Genomic DNA, 17,465 nt, shown 5'->3' with positions numbered 1-17,465 from the left:
GAAATTTACTTCGTGTATATAGTTGTGTGTGGGTCTGTGTGCACATTATGTGTATCCATTCGTGTGTGTGTGTGTGTGTGTGCGCGCGCGCACATGTGCGTGTGAGAGAGAGAGAGAGAGAGAGAAGGAACAGACGACCGTGGCCCTACCAGCTACGTGAGATAATTCTGAGAACAAATGGGAGAATCTCATGTGAATACTTTCCATAAACTATAAAATACTAAATAAATGAAAAGTATTATAGGTATTATATTGTGGTATATATATACTCTTTCTGTTCAGGAAAAAGTCTCAGCAGTGTGCACAGAGACCAGGTGGATCCTACTTACCTGTATAAGGGGGTGGGGGGGTGGGGTGTGTGTGTGTGTGTGTGTGTGTGTGTGTGTGTGTGTGTGTGTGTGTGTGTGTGTGTGTGTGTGTAGGAGTCTATGGCAGTCTCCTCAAAATCTCATTTGAAGATCCAGAGTGACAGAGTCATTTGAAGATCCAGAGTGACAGAGTTAGAAGGACCTTGGGCCAATTGTTCCAGCTCTACACAGTTTAGATTTTGAAATATCCTTGCAGGCCATCTTCTAATCTGATTAAAACCTCAAACCATGGACACATGCTATTTCACGATTCAGTCTTTCCCTATTTATAGAGCTCTAAGTGTTTAAAAGCTCTTTGCTACAATAAACTGAAATCTGCCTTCCTTGTGACTTTTACCCACCAGTCTTGGCTCTGCCATCTGGTGCCTCACACAATGGAGGAAGGTTGAAGACAGCCATCATTCCCCTCACGTTTTCTTCTCTGTCCCAAACAGCTCAAGTCCTTCTTTAACATGTTCATTGTGTGCAAGACTGCCCATCTCTGAACTAGCTCAGTGTTCTTTATAAGGCAGAGCCAGGATCGGGCACCACAATGGGCTGTGAGCTGAAGGGCACGTTCAAGAGTTGGACTAATCGGTCTCCTTCCATATCTGTGCACATATTCGTACTCATGGAAGCTACCATCACATTAACATATTTTTGTTTTCATTTTTCCCAACTTGCCTCATATTCCTCTTGAAATCAACAGAAATCCTCCAGGCTTTTTTCCTGGTTTTGATGTTTAGGCATTCCTCTCAAATTCTGCACATAGGTAGCTAGTTTTCTGGGTGTAGGAGCAGGACTTCATGTTGCTTCTTATTAAATTGAGCCTATTGTGCAATCCTGTTGAGATTTTACATATCTGGGCTCTAGCACTAAATGTATTTACTGCCCCTGCTGGGTCTACCTCGGCTGTTGCCTTTATAAAGAGTCCTTCAGTCTCTTCTCAAAATTGTTGATGAAACAATGTGGGCATTAAAGATCATTAGCTATAAATTCTATCCATAGCTATAAATTCTACCTGTAGCATTTTGACTTCCTGTTAATGTTAAATTTTTACTGAGAATCCAGCTCTACGTTTTTACTGAGGGTTGGCTTGAGAAGCGGCCACACACAAAAGGCCTCTGTATTTTCTATACAATTGCATTAGGTGATTCAATGTCTCATTAGTAAAACTCCCATAGGAAATTTTCTTGGAGCTCAAGAAGAGAAAAGAAAAAATGTTCTCCCAAAGATAGCTGAGCTGGTATGAGTTTCCTTCTTTTTGACTTCTAAGCTGCTGTATCTTTTCAGGTGCTTAAAGGTCCATGGAATAATTTATTTACTTTCTCAGTAGGGCCTTAGGAATTCTTCCCTAAAGTACTAAAGTACTTAAGGTTTGTGTCAGCCCTACAAATCATGTGCTTCCAAAATTTGTTCTTAGTTTAGAATAGCATGTTCTGAAAATCTTCCATATTAATTTCCCAAAATAGTACTTTAAGTATACATAGTAATAATTTGATCACTTGCTAATATTTTCTTTTTTTGGTCCTTTCATTACAGAGTGATATTTTTCATTAAATACTTCTGTCTGACTGGACTTAACTATACTAAAAAGACTTCTGGATTGGGTGTTAGAAGCTCAGGGTCTTTGCCTTGGATTAACCACTCTTTGTGTGACCACGGGAAACCCACTGGGTCATGCAGTGTCCCATTTACAGAAGGAAAACTACCTCTTGATGAACATCTGATAAATATTAGACACTGTTAAAATGCACATAACTTATTTTTAAATATTTTAAAATAAGTCATTTATAATTTATTGTTTGATTGTATGGATGTGCAATATTTTAAACATCAAATTTAGGAGCTTTTTAAATAAATCCAAAGTTGTCAGCAAGCATTATATCAGAAAGGCAACACTTTAGAGGTTGACCACTATAAAAGCATTTGTTATACTTATTTCAATGAACAAATAATGCTTTGCTTATTAGCAAAAATATGACAGAAGTGGATTCTCATTGATGAAATCAGTGACTCATTAATAAGCATGCTAAATGAAACTTAATTAATATTCTCCTTAATGTATGTGGAACATTAAAGACTTCTGGAGACATTCCCCACCTTTACATGACCAGGGTACAAAAATCATAAAGAGGCCCGTGGTCCGTACCATAGGGTTAGTGGCATAAGTTTGATCACTGAACCTTCCTATTTCCAAGTCAGTTTAACAGAATTTCTGGTTGTCTGATGCTGAATATAGAAGCACCAAAATCCTGCTCTTGAAATGTTGTTTTATCTGCCTCAAGTAAACCTTCTTTCTAAGGCAATGATTGGAACATCTGAATGGACAGAGAACTATGATTTCACCAAACTTATGGAAAAGGTTGCATGAATCTATTAATGAGTTTTTGCTAATAAATGTTTGGTAAAATATGCTTGTAAGTGTAGCAGAAGTTGCTTTACAACTTACTTTAAACATAATTAGCACCATCATAGGAGGATTGTTAACTCTCTTCAACCTGCTTTAATAACCACCCTTACCTATCAAAGATGTGTGGACCAACTCTCAACAGACATTTTGCCTTATTTCAATCTCCATCAGCACTCTTCAAGCTACTACTCTTCTTATCCAGACTAGGAGATTCAAGTTTAGGGGATATTAATCCATAATCATGTGGGCATTGGGTGGTAGAGTCTTACTATGTGTCTGATTTTATTGCTCCAATACTTGCAACACCACCACTAAAAGACTCCCAACATGGCCATTGCAAGGAATGGATGAGTAGTTATTAAATGCCTACAGCTGTGTTCCCTGAAAATGTATGGGTGAAATAAAGGCTCTTTAGCTCACCTCGACAGATAGTTAAAAGTCAACTGCCTATTAAAGTGATTTCATATATATTTATTGTTGCTTTGTATAATTACTATTCTATTAATATATTTTTGGTTCCTTTTTGTACTTTTCATGTTTTAAAATGTATGCTTTCTTTTGATTTACCCAATATATTTAGAAAAATTATAAATCCATACACTAAGTCACAGATTAATTACTTTGTGGCATAATTACATGATCAAGCTCTAGAGCAATCTACTAGAAAGTTCGACTCTGAAATTATCAGTTGAAACATGCTTTGAAAGAGTCATAGTTATCTAAAGGTCAATAAAGAGCTCATCTGGAAGCACTGTTACATAGAGAAAAGTAAATGAAATGGTAATTTTAGAATCGAAGTGCTGAAATGATATAAAATATTCATGGGTTGATGATTTTGAAGTACATCAGCTCAGCAGAGTTGAATTTTGGGTTCTATAAAACTACTAGTCAGGCTAAAAGTAAAAAGAAATAAAATGCAAGATATAAATACAGAACAATTTCCTCCATAGTTACCAATAAAATATTACATTTTTAAATGAATTTTATTTTAGTTCTAAGCAGAAATCATATGTCCACACAAAAACCCAAATCTAGTTTGTTTATTAAAATCTTAAGTTCTTAGTAAAAAGATCTTAGATTAATAGAAAGGTAATCATCGAAATGTTCCTATTTATACTTCTAAAATGTGTACTTTTAGGTTATTTATTTTTTGATGTATGTAGAAGTTATGGGGAGAAAATTATTCATTTTAGAGTAAGCTATTTCTTTAGCAACTCACTATTACATGTGGAGGTAATGACATTCAATGAATACGAGGATATGAAAAAAAAGTATGTTTCTGCTTTTACTTAAAAATATCATATATTTCAGTTTACTTTAACTTCATGTGAAAATTTAAAAAAATATATATTTTGAATACTAGATAATGTAATCAAACATTTTTGTTGGCGAGGCTGACATTTTTATTATATTACAGCTGCACGCTTGGCTTAAAGGACTATCTGTGCACTATTCTTTTCCATAGATATTATTACGTATATTAAAATTATTCTTCCTCTTTAATTAAAATAGAAAATATAGGGTGAAGAGTTTTATCTATACTTTTAAAATGTACTTGCTTACAGTAACTTTGAATAAAGAGTGCCTGGACATTATTATGTTCTTCTCACCATTAACTCGCTTAAAGTATATATGGGAGAAATTCTACAATCTGGGATGATTTTCTAACCAGCTCATACATGTCATATCTGAACAAGATGAAATGAGACATAAAAACTGTAAAATTACTGCTTTTGCTGATTTACTATCCACCAATGTTTCTAAACATTGGACACAAAATTATGATTGGTTCCAGGATTTCAATACTGACTTTAGTAACAGCGGGAGGTGGGGAGGGGAGAATGTGCTTAAGGTAAAAACAAAACCCTGGTGATCTGATGAACATACCACTCCGTTCACTGACAGCAGCTGGTCTCCTCTTTTGAGGCCTCCGTGCCTTTCGGCCACCCCTCCAGGAATGATGCGAGAGATATAAATGGGGGAATTCTGCTCCTTTCCTCCCATCACGTTAAAGCCAAGGCCTTCATCAGTCTTTGGCAGTTCGACTACCCGAGGGTGGGAGTGGCCTTCACTAGCAGCAAAAGCTGCAACTGTTGCCTGAAAGAAAAGATGGTCGTTTGGTAATAAAACAAGGGAATTCAGGCTGAGCATATGCTTTGCGGCGGGGAAAGCGTGCAAGTCCTCCTCTCTCATAGCACAGTCCTGCGAAGGAAGGACGACAGCGGGGGGGCGCTCTTCATTAGATGTCGGCTCTGACTCCCTTCCTTGGGCAAAGCTCAGCCCGGCTATTTCCAGCTTTCCAGGCCTTATCCTCTATGATGAGTTTCCTTTCTACAAAAAATTCTTTCCCAGTTACCTCAGGTAGATGGAATTCCTCCTGTTCTTGCACTGAACAAATAGGTTTGGTCCATATGCAACTACACATGGCACACGTACTAGAATTATTATGTATGTACGGTGACGATGGGCACCTGAAGGGTAGAGTCTGTGGCTTACACTTTTTGTATGACACGCAGTCTAACCTGGTGCTCGCACACAAATCTTCATAAATATTTATTCAATACACCAAGAAACACTTATATGTATATATGCTGGTAAATACATCTCTAATTTTGCTATCGCCAGACTACTGGCTTAGCAAATTTAGTTCTTTTAGTTTTTTTTGAGGATGCCTAAAAGAAAATAAAAGCTATAATAAAATAATAGATTCAAACAGATTATTGCTTCATATCAATATTCCATATTATTTAGAGAGATACTTTCTCTGGCACAGGACACCCCCCCCAACATTTTACATTAATGTTTCAACTACCGTAGCGATGCAGGCACAATAAGCAGTCTACAGTTTTATACCTAGACGTACAAAATATCATTTAGTATGGACGTATTTTAAAATCCAAATATTAATTTTAAAAAATAAGTTGAAGGAAACAACTTACCATTAGTTCCCACCCCTCATGGAAATAAATTAACAGCATTCAAGTAGCTTCTATCAAGAAAAGTTTTGCTGCCTGCTTCTTATTTTCCACCTCCATTACCCTTTCTTAAGCACAGCTGATTAGATGCCTACTATAAAGTGATTTACTCAACACTATAAAAATATTGATTACCAACTACTGTACATTCTTTCCCACACACGGCATGATCGCATCAATTCAGCATTATGCTACTGTCTGCATTTAGTGAAAGATAGTGAATGACATGGAAATAATGGCTCGTGTTCAGCTACATGCACTTATTTGCTCATGCAAACCCTGTCGTCATGCATAGACTTTAATGGCTGACATGGATGCAATGCAGACAGCCCAGAAACAACCAGAAAATATTGTGCTATTGCAACATTATGCTGCTATCCTGCTGTTCTACATGAATAAGAAATGAGAATGGTAAAACACTACATAATTCACTTTCCCCTTAATTAAACCATGTAGGGATCATTTTTTCTTTGTGTGTTCCACTTCAGTACAAGCAAAGCGTGATGTAATGATAGCAATACCCTCTTCTTGCTTGGGTTAAAAAAAACACAAACTTACAAATCTACAGGGTTCAGTTACAAGACGAAAACTAAGAAATCAGGAGGGAGACGAAACAGGAGGTGATGTAACACAAAAAGGTTTAAATGAAAAATTCTGTTTATTTTCACCAGTTCTTATTTCTTATACATTATTAAAAACAGGAAAGCTTTTAAAAATCAAGTGTGTGCGTGTTATGATATCTCTGTATTTGTAAAATAAGAACTGCATTAGCGACTTTAGTTTAAAACTATTATTTCCTAATGGTCTATTTTCCAGACAATTTCCTGATCCTATCACTGTAACATTTCCATTAGTAGGGTCTCTGCCATATCTGGATTTAAGTTTTTAAAGAGCAAATGTGTTTGCTACCACAAAAGGTGACAGGCCTTCCTTTTAGGCCAGCGCCACATTCTTTCAGCCGCCCAGTGCTCAGCTGAATGCATGGAAGAATCCTACATCACTGGGCGTCAGGTGAGTTATCTTAATGATTAACTTGAGTCTAATCTTTAGACTTGTGACAATAAATCTTCATGCACTAAATAGGGAACAGGTTCTTTTGGATCAGAGGAATGTGTCAGAAAACCAAGTAGTATTTCATACAATGAATCAGTAGATTTGCTTGTGCCAAATGGACATTTAGTGAGTTTAATGAAATCATTCTCCTTTCTTAAGCTACAGAAGCAGCAGAAACGTTCAATTTTCCATTAGGATTTTTACCTGGGAAGTAGTACTGGTTCTAGACTCTGGGCTGCCACTGATGTCTAAATTCTCTTACAGTGTACACACGAGAATACCTGAAACACACACGCGCACAATCAATTACTAGATCACTGGGGTTAAGTATATTTTTAAAGTTACTCAAGCCTTACCTTTGCTGTGGCCCTGGCACGGAATTCGGGACAGCCATTAACAGTTATCGTTTCATGCATGTATTGATACACCTAAAATGTTCACATAAAAAAAAATAATGTGTAAGAACATTAAGAATATTAATTCTTTCATTGCAGATAAGACAAGACATTTTCATCACAATACAAAAGTTCCCCATTGCAAAATGAAATGGGTCTGAATCAATTATCCTGATGACTTGGGTTAAAAAATCCTTTTTTTTTTTGAAGGGGGAGGTTAGGGCAGAGAAGGCAACCACTTTTATTTATAAGTTTTCAATTTGACTAACCATGTTTATCAATTGTAGAAACTCATTTGTTTTTCTTATGTATATTATAAAAACGACTTTGTTGGTAAAAATTTTTACCATTATATATAGCTCTCTGTCAAATATATGACAAAAAAATGATAAATGTAGTTACCTCTTGAACCTAGGAAACACTTTAAAAATAGTTTTCTAAATTAATAGTCCACAAAAACAGGGTAACTATATTTTCTTTGCATGTTTTTGGGTATGTAATTGTTCATGACACACTCGTAATTCATAGATAAAATATATTCAGGAACAAAAACAAGTAAAATAAGAGATTCTTAAAACTAGTAACACAGTAACATATCAACTATGGGCTCATGTTAACATTTAGACGAAAGAGTAAGAATGAGGGTAAAATCTGGACCCCGGAATGATGTTGTAGAAAGCACAAAGTTTACGCTGACCAATGGGCCTAAGTTTGAGCCTTACATTAATATAATTAGAATTATTATTATTATTAATTATTTAATGTTTCCTACATTATTTGACCCAGATTTTGGGGGAAGTAATCTCCTAGGACTATAAGTTCATCGACACTTTTTACGAAGAATTGATAGAAAACTGTAGTTCTCAACTGGGAGCAAAACCCCCTCCCCCCACCAGAGACATATGGCAATGTCTGGGAACATTCTGTGTTGTCACAAGCAGGGAAAAAGATAGTGCTACCGGCATCTAGCAGGCAGAGGCCCAGACGCTGCTAATAATCCTACAATGCTCAGGGTAGCCACCCTCAACAAAGAATTATCAGCCAAAATGTTAATATTGTTGAGACTGAGAAACCCTGAGCTAAGGAATCAGGCTATATCTTCCCTTCTTATTTGCGATAATTAGTAAGCCAGAAAAACACACTTGCATAGCACTCAGTAAAGGGTCTTGGAAATGTTCCATAAATAATTTTTAGAGTAAATTACCATGATTCTGGTGTGCATTTAATGAAGGCTTACTCTAAGCCAAGTATATTGCTAAGCATTTTATATCTATGAGCTCATTCAATTCTCACAACTTATGACTCAGGCACTGTACACACAAGGAAACAGCCATGGAGATGGTAACACGCCTTCTATGATCACACGGCTAGTTAGTGGCAGATTTAGTACAGAGATTCATACCTGACTCCAAAATCTGTCCTCTTTCAACCACATCAAGTTTTCTTCTATTAAGAAAGCATCAGAACACTACTTTTTTGAGAGCATGTGTAAAAACGAAACCTTGCAGATGCCACAAGTATTTATTTATATTTTGAATAAAGGTGTCTAGGTTTTACATGGTAGCTACCATTATAGAAATGGTGGCTATAAATGCACAATACAACAATTCTGAGAACTACAAATGCATCACTCCAAATGAAAGTGAAGTGGCATTTTATTTTATTATTATTTTTTAAATATATCTTTATTGATTTCGGAGAGAGAACAGGAGAGAGAGACAGAAACATCAATGATGAGAGTCATTGATCAAGCCCGCAACCCAGGCATGTGCCCTGACCGGGAATCGAACCCCGATCGCCTGGATCCTAGGTCGACGCTCAACCCCTGAGCCACGCCCGGCCGGGCTGAAGTGGCATTTTAATTCTCCTTTATGATTATAATATACTAAGTGAAATAGTTCCAATATTACTGCCAGTCTTTTTTTTTTTTCAATGAAAAAGTAGATTCTGATTAGTTGATTTTCAAAGATGGGCTGAAGAGGACGTCTGGTTTTAGAGTCAAGCCAAAACCTGGAGATATTAATTCTATTTCTATTAGTTGTCTCACCTTATAAAAGTTTCCTAACCTTTCATTTCCTAAGGGATTAAATGTATCTTTGCCTATCTTATTTTTTAAGGATAATTGTAAAGGTATTTGTAAACAATTGAAGAAAACTGTTATGGGAAACTGAAGTATCTTACCAGATACCCTGAAAGATTTCTTAAAGAGAAAACTAAAAATGATTACATGAGCTTCCAACAAGGGACAATGGGTTCCCAAACTTCTGGCAATCTTCAGTGACAGCATTTCTAAGCACATTCCACTGGTCAAGGTGGGTTTAATTCTTAGTGAAAGTCAAACAACTGATAGAAACTCTTGTAGAGTTCTATTACATTTTGGTGTAATTTCCTAACCTTGAATAATGATCACAGATTCAATAGCATTTTCCATGTTTAGAACATATTTCAAGCTACTGAAAAGTTACAAATATAGATTAACTCCGTGAAGGCAATGGAATTGTAGTGAGTTGGTTCAGAAGGTTCACTTATTCGTTTTGCTAACATTCTAGTCAGGATGTTAGGCACTTGGGCCAAAATATGAAAGAATACTTCTAAAACTTTGAATTAACATTAATGTTCGTTATAGAAGGGGTATTGTAAATTCTCAAAAATGAATTATTTAAATTTTATTTTCTTTATATTCAAAAGCAAATAGACTCCTTTTGCTGGATGGAAATTTTGTCACTGACAGATTAACAAACGCTAATAAACTAAAAGCTTTGCTTTAACTTCAACTTATTTACCAAGTTTACAACAGAATTCCCACTTTGATATAATTTAAGACAAACAGTTAAAAGTCTAGTGCAAGAGGATTTTTGATTTTGAGATTTCATTTATACATGTATATGCAGGTTATGTAGACTGTTACAATATAAACTTTACATTAAATCATTCTTGATTTTGAAAACTCCGATTGTTTCAAAAAGGGAGGTAAGGCATGACAAATCTATATCATGAGCTTGTTGTCCTGGATTCCTTTTCTAGGTGACTCTAAGGGACCTACTATCTATGCATCTTACTTTTCTGCTATTTAAAAACCTACCTTCAAGAAGCAGTCAAAGAAGATAAAGTATGTGGCCTCAGAAGTGATAACCCATCACTCTTATTACAATAGCTACTATATTTCTATTATTACTTTTATATTCATGCCTAAGATGCAACTGGAATGATGCCTTTAGAATTTAGCTGTTTGGCCAGCAAAGTGTGGAAGGAAACCCTTGAGTTTAAAACTAGATTTTGATTGTTATGTTTTCTGCTCTTACAGTTTTATTACCTTTCCTATGTTGATGTTACTTTAAAATTGCTGTGCAAGGCAGAAGCTAGTAGACCCTCCTAACCCAACCTGCTCTGCTGAGCACTGCCTGGCCCTATGACCCAGGCCTGTCCAGTGAGAATTCAATTGAAAGTGGCTGAGAAGCTTCTTGAAAAGTGTTGCTCTCTTGGTACAAGTTCTGTTCTTTCTCCTTCCCTCCTTTTTGTCCTAAGTGTGGATGTAGTGAATCCTGGCAAGCAGCTGCCTTTCTCTCAACTTGTAATAAGGAAAAACAGTCCTATTTGTTTAAGCCACTAAAGTTGAATTTTTTGCTACTTTCAGCCAAGAGAATTCCTAATTGTTATAATATTCAAGTAAATGTTATATAGAACCACGCTATCTTTAAAATCGATTATCTTCCAGTCCCATCAAATTCTAAAAGTTATATTGTAATTTGTTCATTAGGAATTGGTGCAAACTTGTTAACTTAAGGGCTTAGAAACAGAAGGAAGACAGGCTCAAACTGTAGTTTTAAAAAAGGTGGGGGAGAGACTAACTCTGAAAAAACACTGGTAAGAAAATGAAAAGACAAGCTGACTAAGAGAAAATATCTGCAAAACACATATCTGATAAAGGCCTCATATCCAGAACATATAAAGAACTCTCAAAAGTCAATAATAAGAAAACAACCCCACTAAAAATTGTATAAAGTGTGTGAATAGGTATGTCATTAAGGAAGATATATGGGTGGCAAATATGAAAAAGCACTCAACATAGTCACTAGGGAAAAATTAAAAGCATAATTAGGTATATCTACACACTTATTAGAATGTCTAGATTTTAATTTTAAAAAATACTGACAATACCTAGTGAGAGTAAAAATGTTGAACAGCTGAAATCCTCATATATTGCTGGTTGAAATGGAAAATGGCCCAGCCACTTGAGAAAACAAGATAACTTAGTTTTCTACAAAGTTAAACCTACGCTTATTATAGGGTTCACTTAACCTACTTCTAGCTACTTATCCAAGAGAAATACAAATGGATGCTCATAAAAAAATGAGATGTAAACACTTATAGCAGCTTTATTTATAATTGCCACACACTGGAAACAACTCAAATAGCTTTCAACTGTGAATGAATAATCGAATGGAAGTACATCAATCAATACAATGGAATAATAGTGCTAGGCAATAAAAAGAAACAAACTACTCATATCTGCAGCAGTGTGGACGAATCTCAAATGCACATTGCTAAGCGAAAAAACACACACCGTACTCTATGATTTCATTTTCATGACACCCTGAAAAAGGCAAAAAATAGAGACAGAAAACAGGTCAAAGGTTGCCAGAAGTTGGGGGTGGGGATGAGTTGATTACCATGAATAGGGGAATTTTGGGGGGTGTTGAAACTGTTCCATATCTTAATAATGGTGATGGCTACATGGCTGTGTGTGATTAATAGAACTGCTAGAACTATACACTGAAAAAGGGAAATACTACTCTATGTAAATTATACTTCAATAAACCTGATTTTTAAAAAAGCAGAAGATATTTTTTAAGAAATGGAAATATTCATAAACTTAATCATGATTTTGGAAACTAAAAATAAGGGCTTTGAAACACAAAGGCCTACATATATTTAAGAAAGTGCTTAATATAATAAAAAGATGACATTGACCTTCTATCCAAAATGTCTGTACATGTGCAAAGCAACAGATATACTTTAATGGGTGGTAATAGCTCTTTCACACATAGGATGCTCCGAGATTTTGTGGTGCTTCATTATGAATAAGCTGGCTGCTAAAATGTCAACAGAATTACAATTAGGATTAAATAAACCCCTCTATATCAGCGGCTGGCAAAAAGTAGTAAACCTTTCAGCAACATTGTGAAAAGTGAAAATGACATTAGACCAGGTAACCTCGAGAGAAAAAAGGTAGAGAGAAAAAAAGATCAAAATTGTTAGAGAAAATGAATAAAAAATAAAGTCCAAATGGAAAAACTGATATGGTCCAAATCCTACCACATTACAGTGCTCATTAAGGCTTGTTAAATGGATGAATTTTATTAAAAAGCAAGCAAGCCCTGGCAGGGTGTCTTGGTTGGAATGCTGTTCCAATGCATCGGCGTTTCGGGTTCGATCCTGGTCAGGGCACATACAAGTGAATGCATGAAATGGGTGAAACAACAAATCGATGTCTGTCTGTCTGTCTGTCTGTCTCTCTCCCTCCCCCCCCAAGTCAGTCAATAATTTTTTAAAAAGCAAAAATGTACTTTAAAAAAACCCTCACTCTAAGATACATTTTTAAACTGATTTTAGAGAGAGAGGAAAAGGGGAGAGAGGGGGAAGAGAGAGAGACATTGATCCTTTGCTTTGTGCTCACCCTGATTGGGGATCAAACCCGAAACCCAGGTATGTGCCCTGACTGGGAATCGAACCACAACCTTTTGGAGCACGGGAGGACTCTCCAACCAACTGAACCACCCGGCTATGGCAAAAATGTACTTTGTGTTAATAGAGAAAACAATGTAAGTATTAAGACTGATATTTGTATCTATCTTGACATACAATTTTTAATGGATTTCTTGTTTTTCAGATTTGGAAACTTGGGAAACAGTCAAAGAAAACTTATTTGATGGAGTATCTGACCTTAAAATATTTAAATATATTCATAACTAAAGTTAAGATTGAGCTCCCCAGTCATCCTTTTATAATTATAGTCAACCAGAGTGGTCAAATAATGTTCACAATATTATGCTACAATGTTTTTTTAAATCATAATGTAATAAAAGCATGGCAACTTTTCTGAAAGCAGGTTTTAGGGCAAGGAAGGTACCTAAAATGAATCTGCGGCTCTAAATATCATTGCATTTAGTGAAGATCAGTCATGCAAAAATGGAGTGCCCTGATGTGATGTGACTACTGCACTTGATATGACCAGAATAAAATAGAAATAGAGCTTAGATCACTGAATACTGGCCTACTTATTTTAGGAGGTTTTGTAAAAATAATTTCAGATCAATTAAAAATTGGTTCATTTATTAAGAGAGATATATTCCAAAAACACCTAATTTTTGCCTTGAGGTTTTCTTCCATTTTGGAAAAATAGCAGCCATAAAAAATTAATATATTTAAAGCTGTAACTATCCATGTATTTATCATATATATTTTTCATATGCTTTTGTGACTGTGAAAAAATTCTGTTCAAAATTGCAGTTAGAATTCCTATAAACTAAGTAGCTTAGGATATGAAATTTAATGTTTCAAACCAACTATTATTTGTAAAAACAAAACAAAATTAAATGGCACACATCAGTTACAAGTCATGTCTGCTACAGTAAGACCATCAAGGATTAAATCAATCCTGTGAAAATCAAAGAAGGTAAAATTTCCAGAGTAATGTCTTTTTCTACATCTATTTATATGGCCGTCAACTTTGATAACAACATGCCACCCACTGGACAAGAAAAATATTGATGGGTATAAAGAAACAAAGGACAATACATCTCAACTAGGTTGAAATAATTTTTGAAAGATAATTCAGTCATTAAAGCAGACATCTGATGATATTACTGGCAAAATCGTTCCTTCCAGAAGTGGGCCATGGACTTGAAGAGGAAGCATTCCTTCTTTGTTCAGGACAACTGTGCCACGCAAAGAACTCTTTATGTCCTCAGACTCGGAGGGGAAAGACAAAAGGACTAAGCACCCAAAAGACCTGATTTTCCGCAGTTTATTTCATTACTTCAATACTGTTATTTTCAACCATGCTCATGCAGAATAAATGCCTTTGACCAGAAAGAATTTCCTTTTAGCACCAAAGAAGAAACCTCAGTTAATACTTGTTGATACAAGTACTGTCTTCAAGAAATAAATTCGGTCTTCTATTTCAACTGTATACAGACAGAATACATCTGACAATCAAGTCATCACAATAAAATGGCATTATTTATTTTTTTGTTTTATTTTTTTAATTTATTCTTTTAACTTTAAATAATTTTTTTATTTTCAATTACAGTTCACATACAATATTATATTAGTTTCAGGTGTATAACCCAGTGATTGGACATTTATATATCTTACTAAGTGATCACCCTGATAAAGCTAGTACCCATCTGGCACCATACATAGTTATTACAATATTATTTGAGTTTTATTATATTCCACATGTAAGTGAAATCATATGAAATCTATCTTCCTCGGTCTGACTTATTTCACTCAGCATAATTTCACTCTAGGTCCATCCATGTTGTTGCAGATGGCAAAATTTAACATTTAATTTTTTTTTATGGCTGAGTCATATTTCATTGACTATATGGGCCACTTCTTTATCCATTCATCTATGAGTAGACATTTAGGTTGCTTCCATATCTTGGCTATTGTAAATAATGCTGCAATGAACACGTGGATGTATATGTGTTTTCAATTTAGTGTTTTGGGTTTCCTTGGAAAAACAGCCAGAAGTGGAATTGCTGGGTCCTTTTTTGTCTCTTGTTATAGCCTTTGTTTTAAAGTCTACTTTGCTTGTATAAGTACTGCTACTCCAGCTTTTTGTTCATTTGTTTGTTTCCATTCTCATGAAATATCTTTTTCCATCCCTTTACTTTCAGTCTGTGTGTGTCCTTCGATCTGAAGTGTCTCTTGTAGACAGCATATGTAAGGGCCTTGTTTTGTTACCCATTCAGAGGATGGCATTGTTTATAACTAAAAACAAACAAACAAAAAACACCACTGAATTTGAAGACTGAAACAGATGGGACCTGCTGGAACTAGACATTTCTGGCTCTTCCCCTCACACGTTAGCCTCTGCACACGCGCTTTCCTATGGCACCAATACCCCCATGGTCAGCACCCAGGAGCTGTATTAGGCCACAGTTTACTAGTAATAGTGTCTCCAAAAGGTTAGCAGCCAGGATACACACCTTTCTTCTCTTTCTGCATCATGTCATGAGAGCTCAGGTGGGGGTTACCTGCTTTGGAGCAGATGTAGCTGGTCCTCCCATTTTATATTCCACCTTCATAGGCCAAACTAACATCTCGGATTTAGACTGCAGGAAAAAGGGTGTGGGTTCACTTAGGCATCTGAGCCCAGACTTCGTTCTCTAATCTATACTGACCAGAGAAAGTTGAAGCCGACAGGATGTGGGTGCTTCCCATGCCAATATCAAAGCGGCCATTTGTTTCCTATTTGGCTATGGTCCTTTCACCAAGCTTTCTTGGTTGGTAACTTCCCGAGAAGGAAGAGGGAAGGAAGACGGTTTGAGTACTCCTGGACCTCTGGCTATGATCCAACTTTGTTTTTATTTCTTTTTATTAGATTTATTGGGGTGACACTGGTTAATAAGACTACATATGTTTCAAGTGTACGTTTCTAGGACACCTCATACTGCCTTGTGTGCCACCACCCAAAGCCAGATCATCTTCCTCACCATGTATTCGATCCCCTTTACCCTCTACTAAGCCCCCCACTGTCTTTCCCTCTGATAACCACCACACTGCTTGCTGTCTGTGTCTCCAAGTTTTTATGTTTTTCTTGTTTGTTCATTGCTTGCTTTCAGTTTTATATCCCAAAGATTAGTGAAATCATATGGTTCTTAACTTTTTCTGTGTAACTTTATTTTGCTTAGCATGGTATTCTCAGGCCCATCCATGTTGCTGCAAATGGCAGTATTTCATCCTTTGTTATGGCTGACATATATGCAATACTTTCATTGCATATATGTACCACATCTTCTTTATCTAATCACCTAAATCCCAATGACATATTTGAAAGGAATAAAACAAAAAATTATCAGATTTGTACGGAACTGCAAAAGACACTAAATACCCAAAGCAATCCTGAGAAAAAAGAACAAAGCAAGAGGTATCACAGTCCTTGACTACAAATTATACTACAAAGTAACAATAATAAAAATAACAGCATGTTATGGGCAGAAAAACAGACACACAGACAACAGAGCAGAATGGAGAGCCCAGGAAAAAACTAACATGTGTCCCGGCAAATAATTTTCAATAAAAGAGCCAAAAACATACAGTGGAGAAAAGAAAGCCTCTTTGGTAAATGGTGCTGGGAAAATTGGAAAGCCACATGCAAAAGAATGAAACCAGACTACAGTTTGTCCCCATATACAAAAATAAATTCAAAATGGATCAAAGACCTGAAACAATAACTTACACAAAAGAAAACATAGGTAGTAAACTTATGGACCCTGGTCATAGAGAACATTTATGAATTTGACCCCAAAGGCAAGGAAAGTAAAGGCAAAAATAAATGAATGGAATTATATCAAACTAAAAAGCTTTTGCACAGCAAAAGAAACTGAACAAAACAAAAAGGCAACCAACTGAATGGGAGAAGATATTTGCAAACTACAGCTCTGACAAAGGGTTAATATCTAAAATATATAAAGAACTCATACAACTCAACACCAAACAAACAAACAAGCCAATTTAAAAAAGTGGGCAGAGGACCTGAATAGACACTTCTCCCAAGAATAAATACAAATGGTCAATAGATATATGAAAAGATGTTCAGTTTCACTAGCTACTAGGGCAATGCAAATCAAAACTACAATGAGATACCGCCTCACACCTGTTAGAAGGGCTGTTATCGACAAGACAGGTAATCACAAGTGTTGGAGAGGGTGCGGGGAAAAAGGCACCTTCCCTCATTCACTGCTGCTGAGAATGTAAACTGGTACAACCTCTATGGAAAACATTATGGAAGCTTCTTAAAAAATTAAGAATAGAGTTGCCATATGACCCAGCAACCCCTCTTGTGGGTATTTACCAAAAAAAATTGAAAACATTTATTTGCAAAGACATGTGCACCCCTATGTTCACTGCAGCATTATTCATGGTGGCCAAGACATGGAAACAACTGGTCCTTCCATACCTTCTCAGTAGCACTGCAACCTCAATCTACCCTGCACAGTCCAGTCCTGTACTTCCAAGATCAACTACATGAATCAGACTTTCTGCTGCAATA

At 36.0% G+C, this 17,465-nt stretch overlaps 1 protein-coding gene across 1 annotated transcript in view; it reads right to left on the bottom strand.

Annotated features, from left to right (window-relative positions):
• LIN7A (lin-7 cell polarity scaffold A) overlaps positions 1 to 17,465 on the bottom strand; it is a 110,939-nt gene that overhangs the window by 19,274 nt on the left and 74,200 nt on the right. Inside the window, exons 3-4 of the mRNA XM_087813869.1 lie at positions 7,145 to 7,216; positions 4,648 to 4,857 (exon numbers count right to left, since the gene is read on the bottom strand). Of these exons, the coding sequence (XP_087669995.1) occupies positions 4,648 to 4,857; positions 7,145 to 7,216 (282 nt within the window). The remainder of the gene's footprint in view (positions 1 to 4,647; positions 4,858 to 7,144; positions 7,217 to 17,465) is intronic.

Source organism: Miniopterus natalensis, chromosome 2, assembly GCF_054644295.1.
Source record: "Miniopterus natalensis isolate mMinNat1 chromosome 2, mMinNat1.hap1, whole genome shotgun sequence".
Classification (NCBI taxonomy): domain Eukaryota; kingdom Metazoa; phylum Chordata; class Mammalia; order Chiroptera; family Miniopteridae; genus Miniopterus; species Miniopterus natalensis.
Note: the sequence above shows the minus strand (reverse complement) of the source record. Positions and strands in the feature narration are given on the sequence as shown.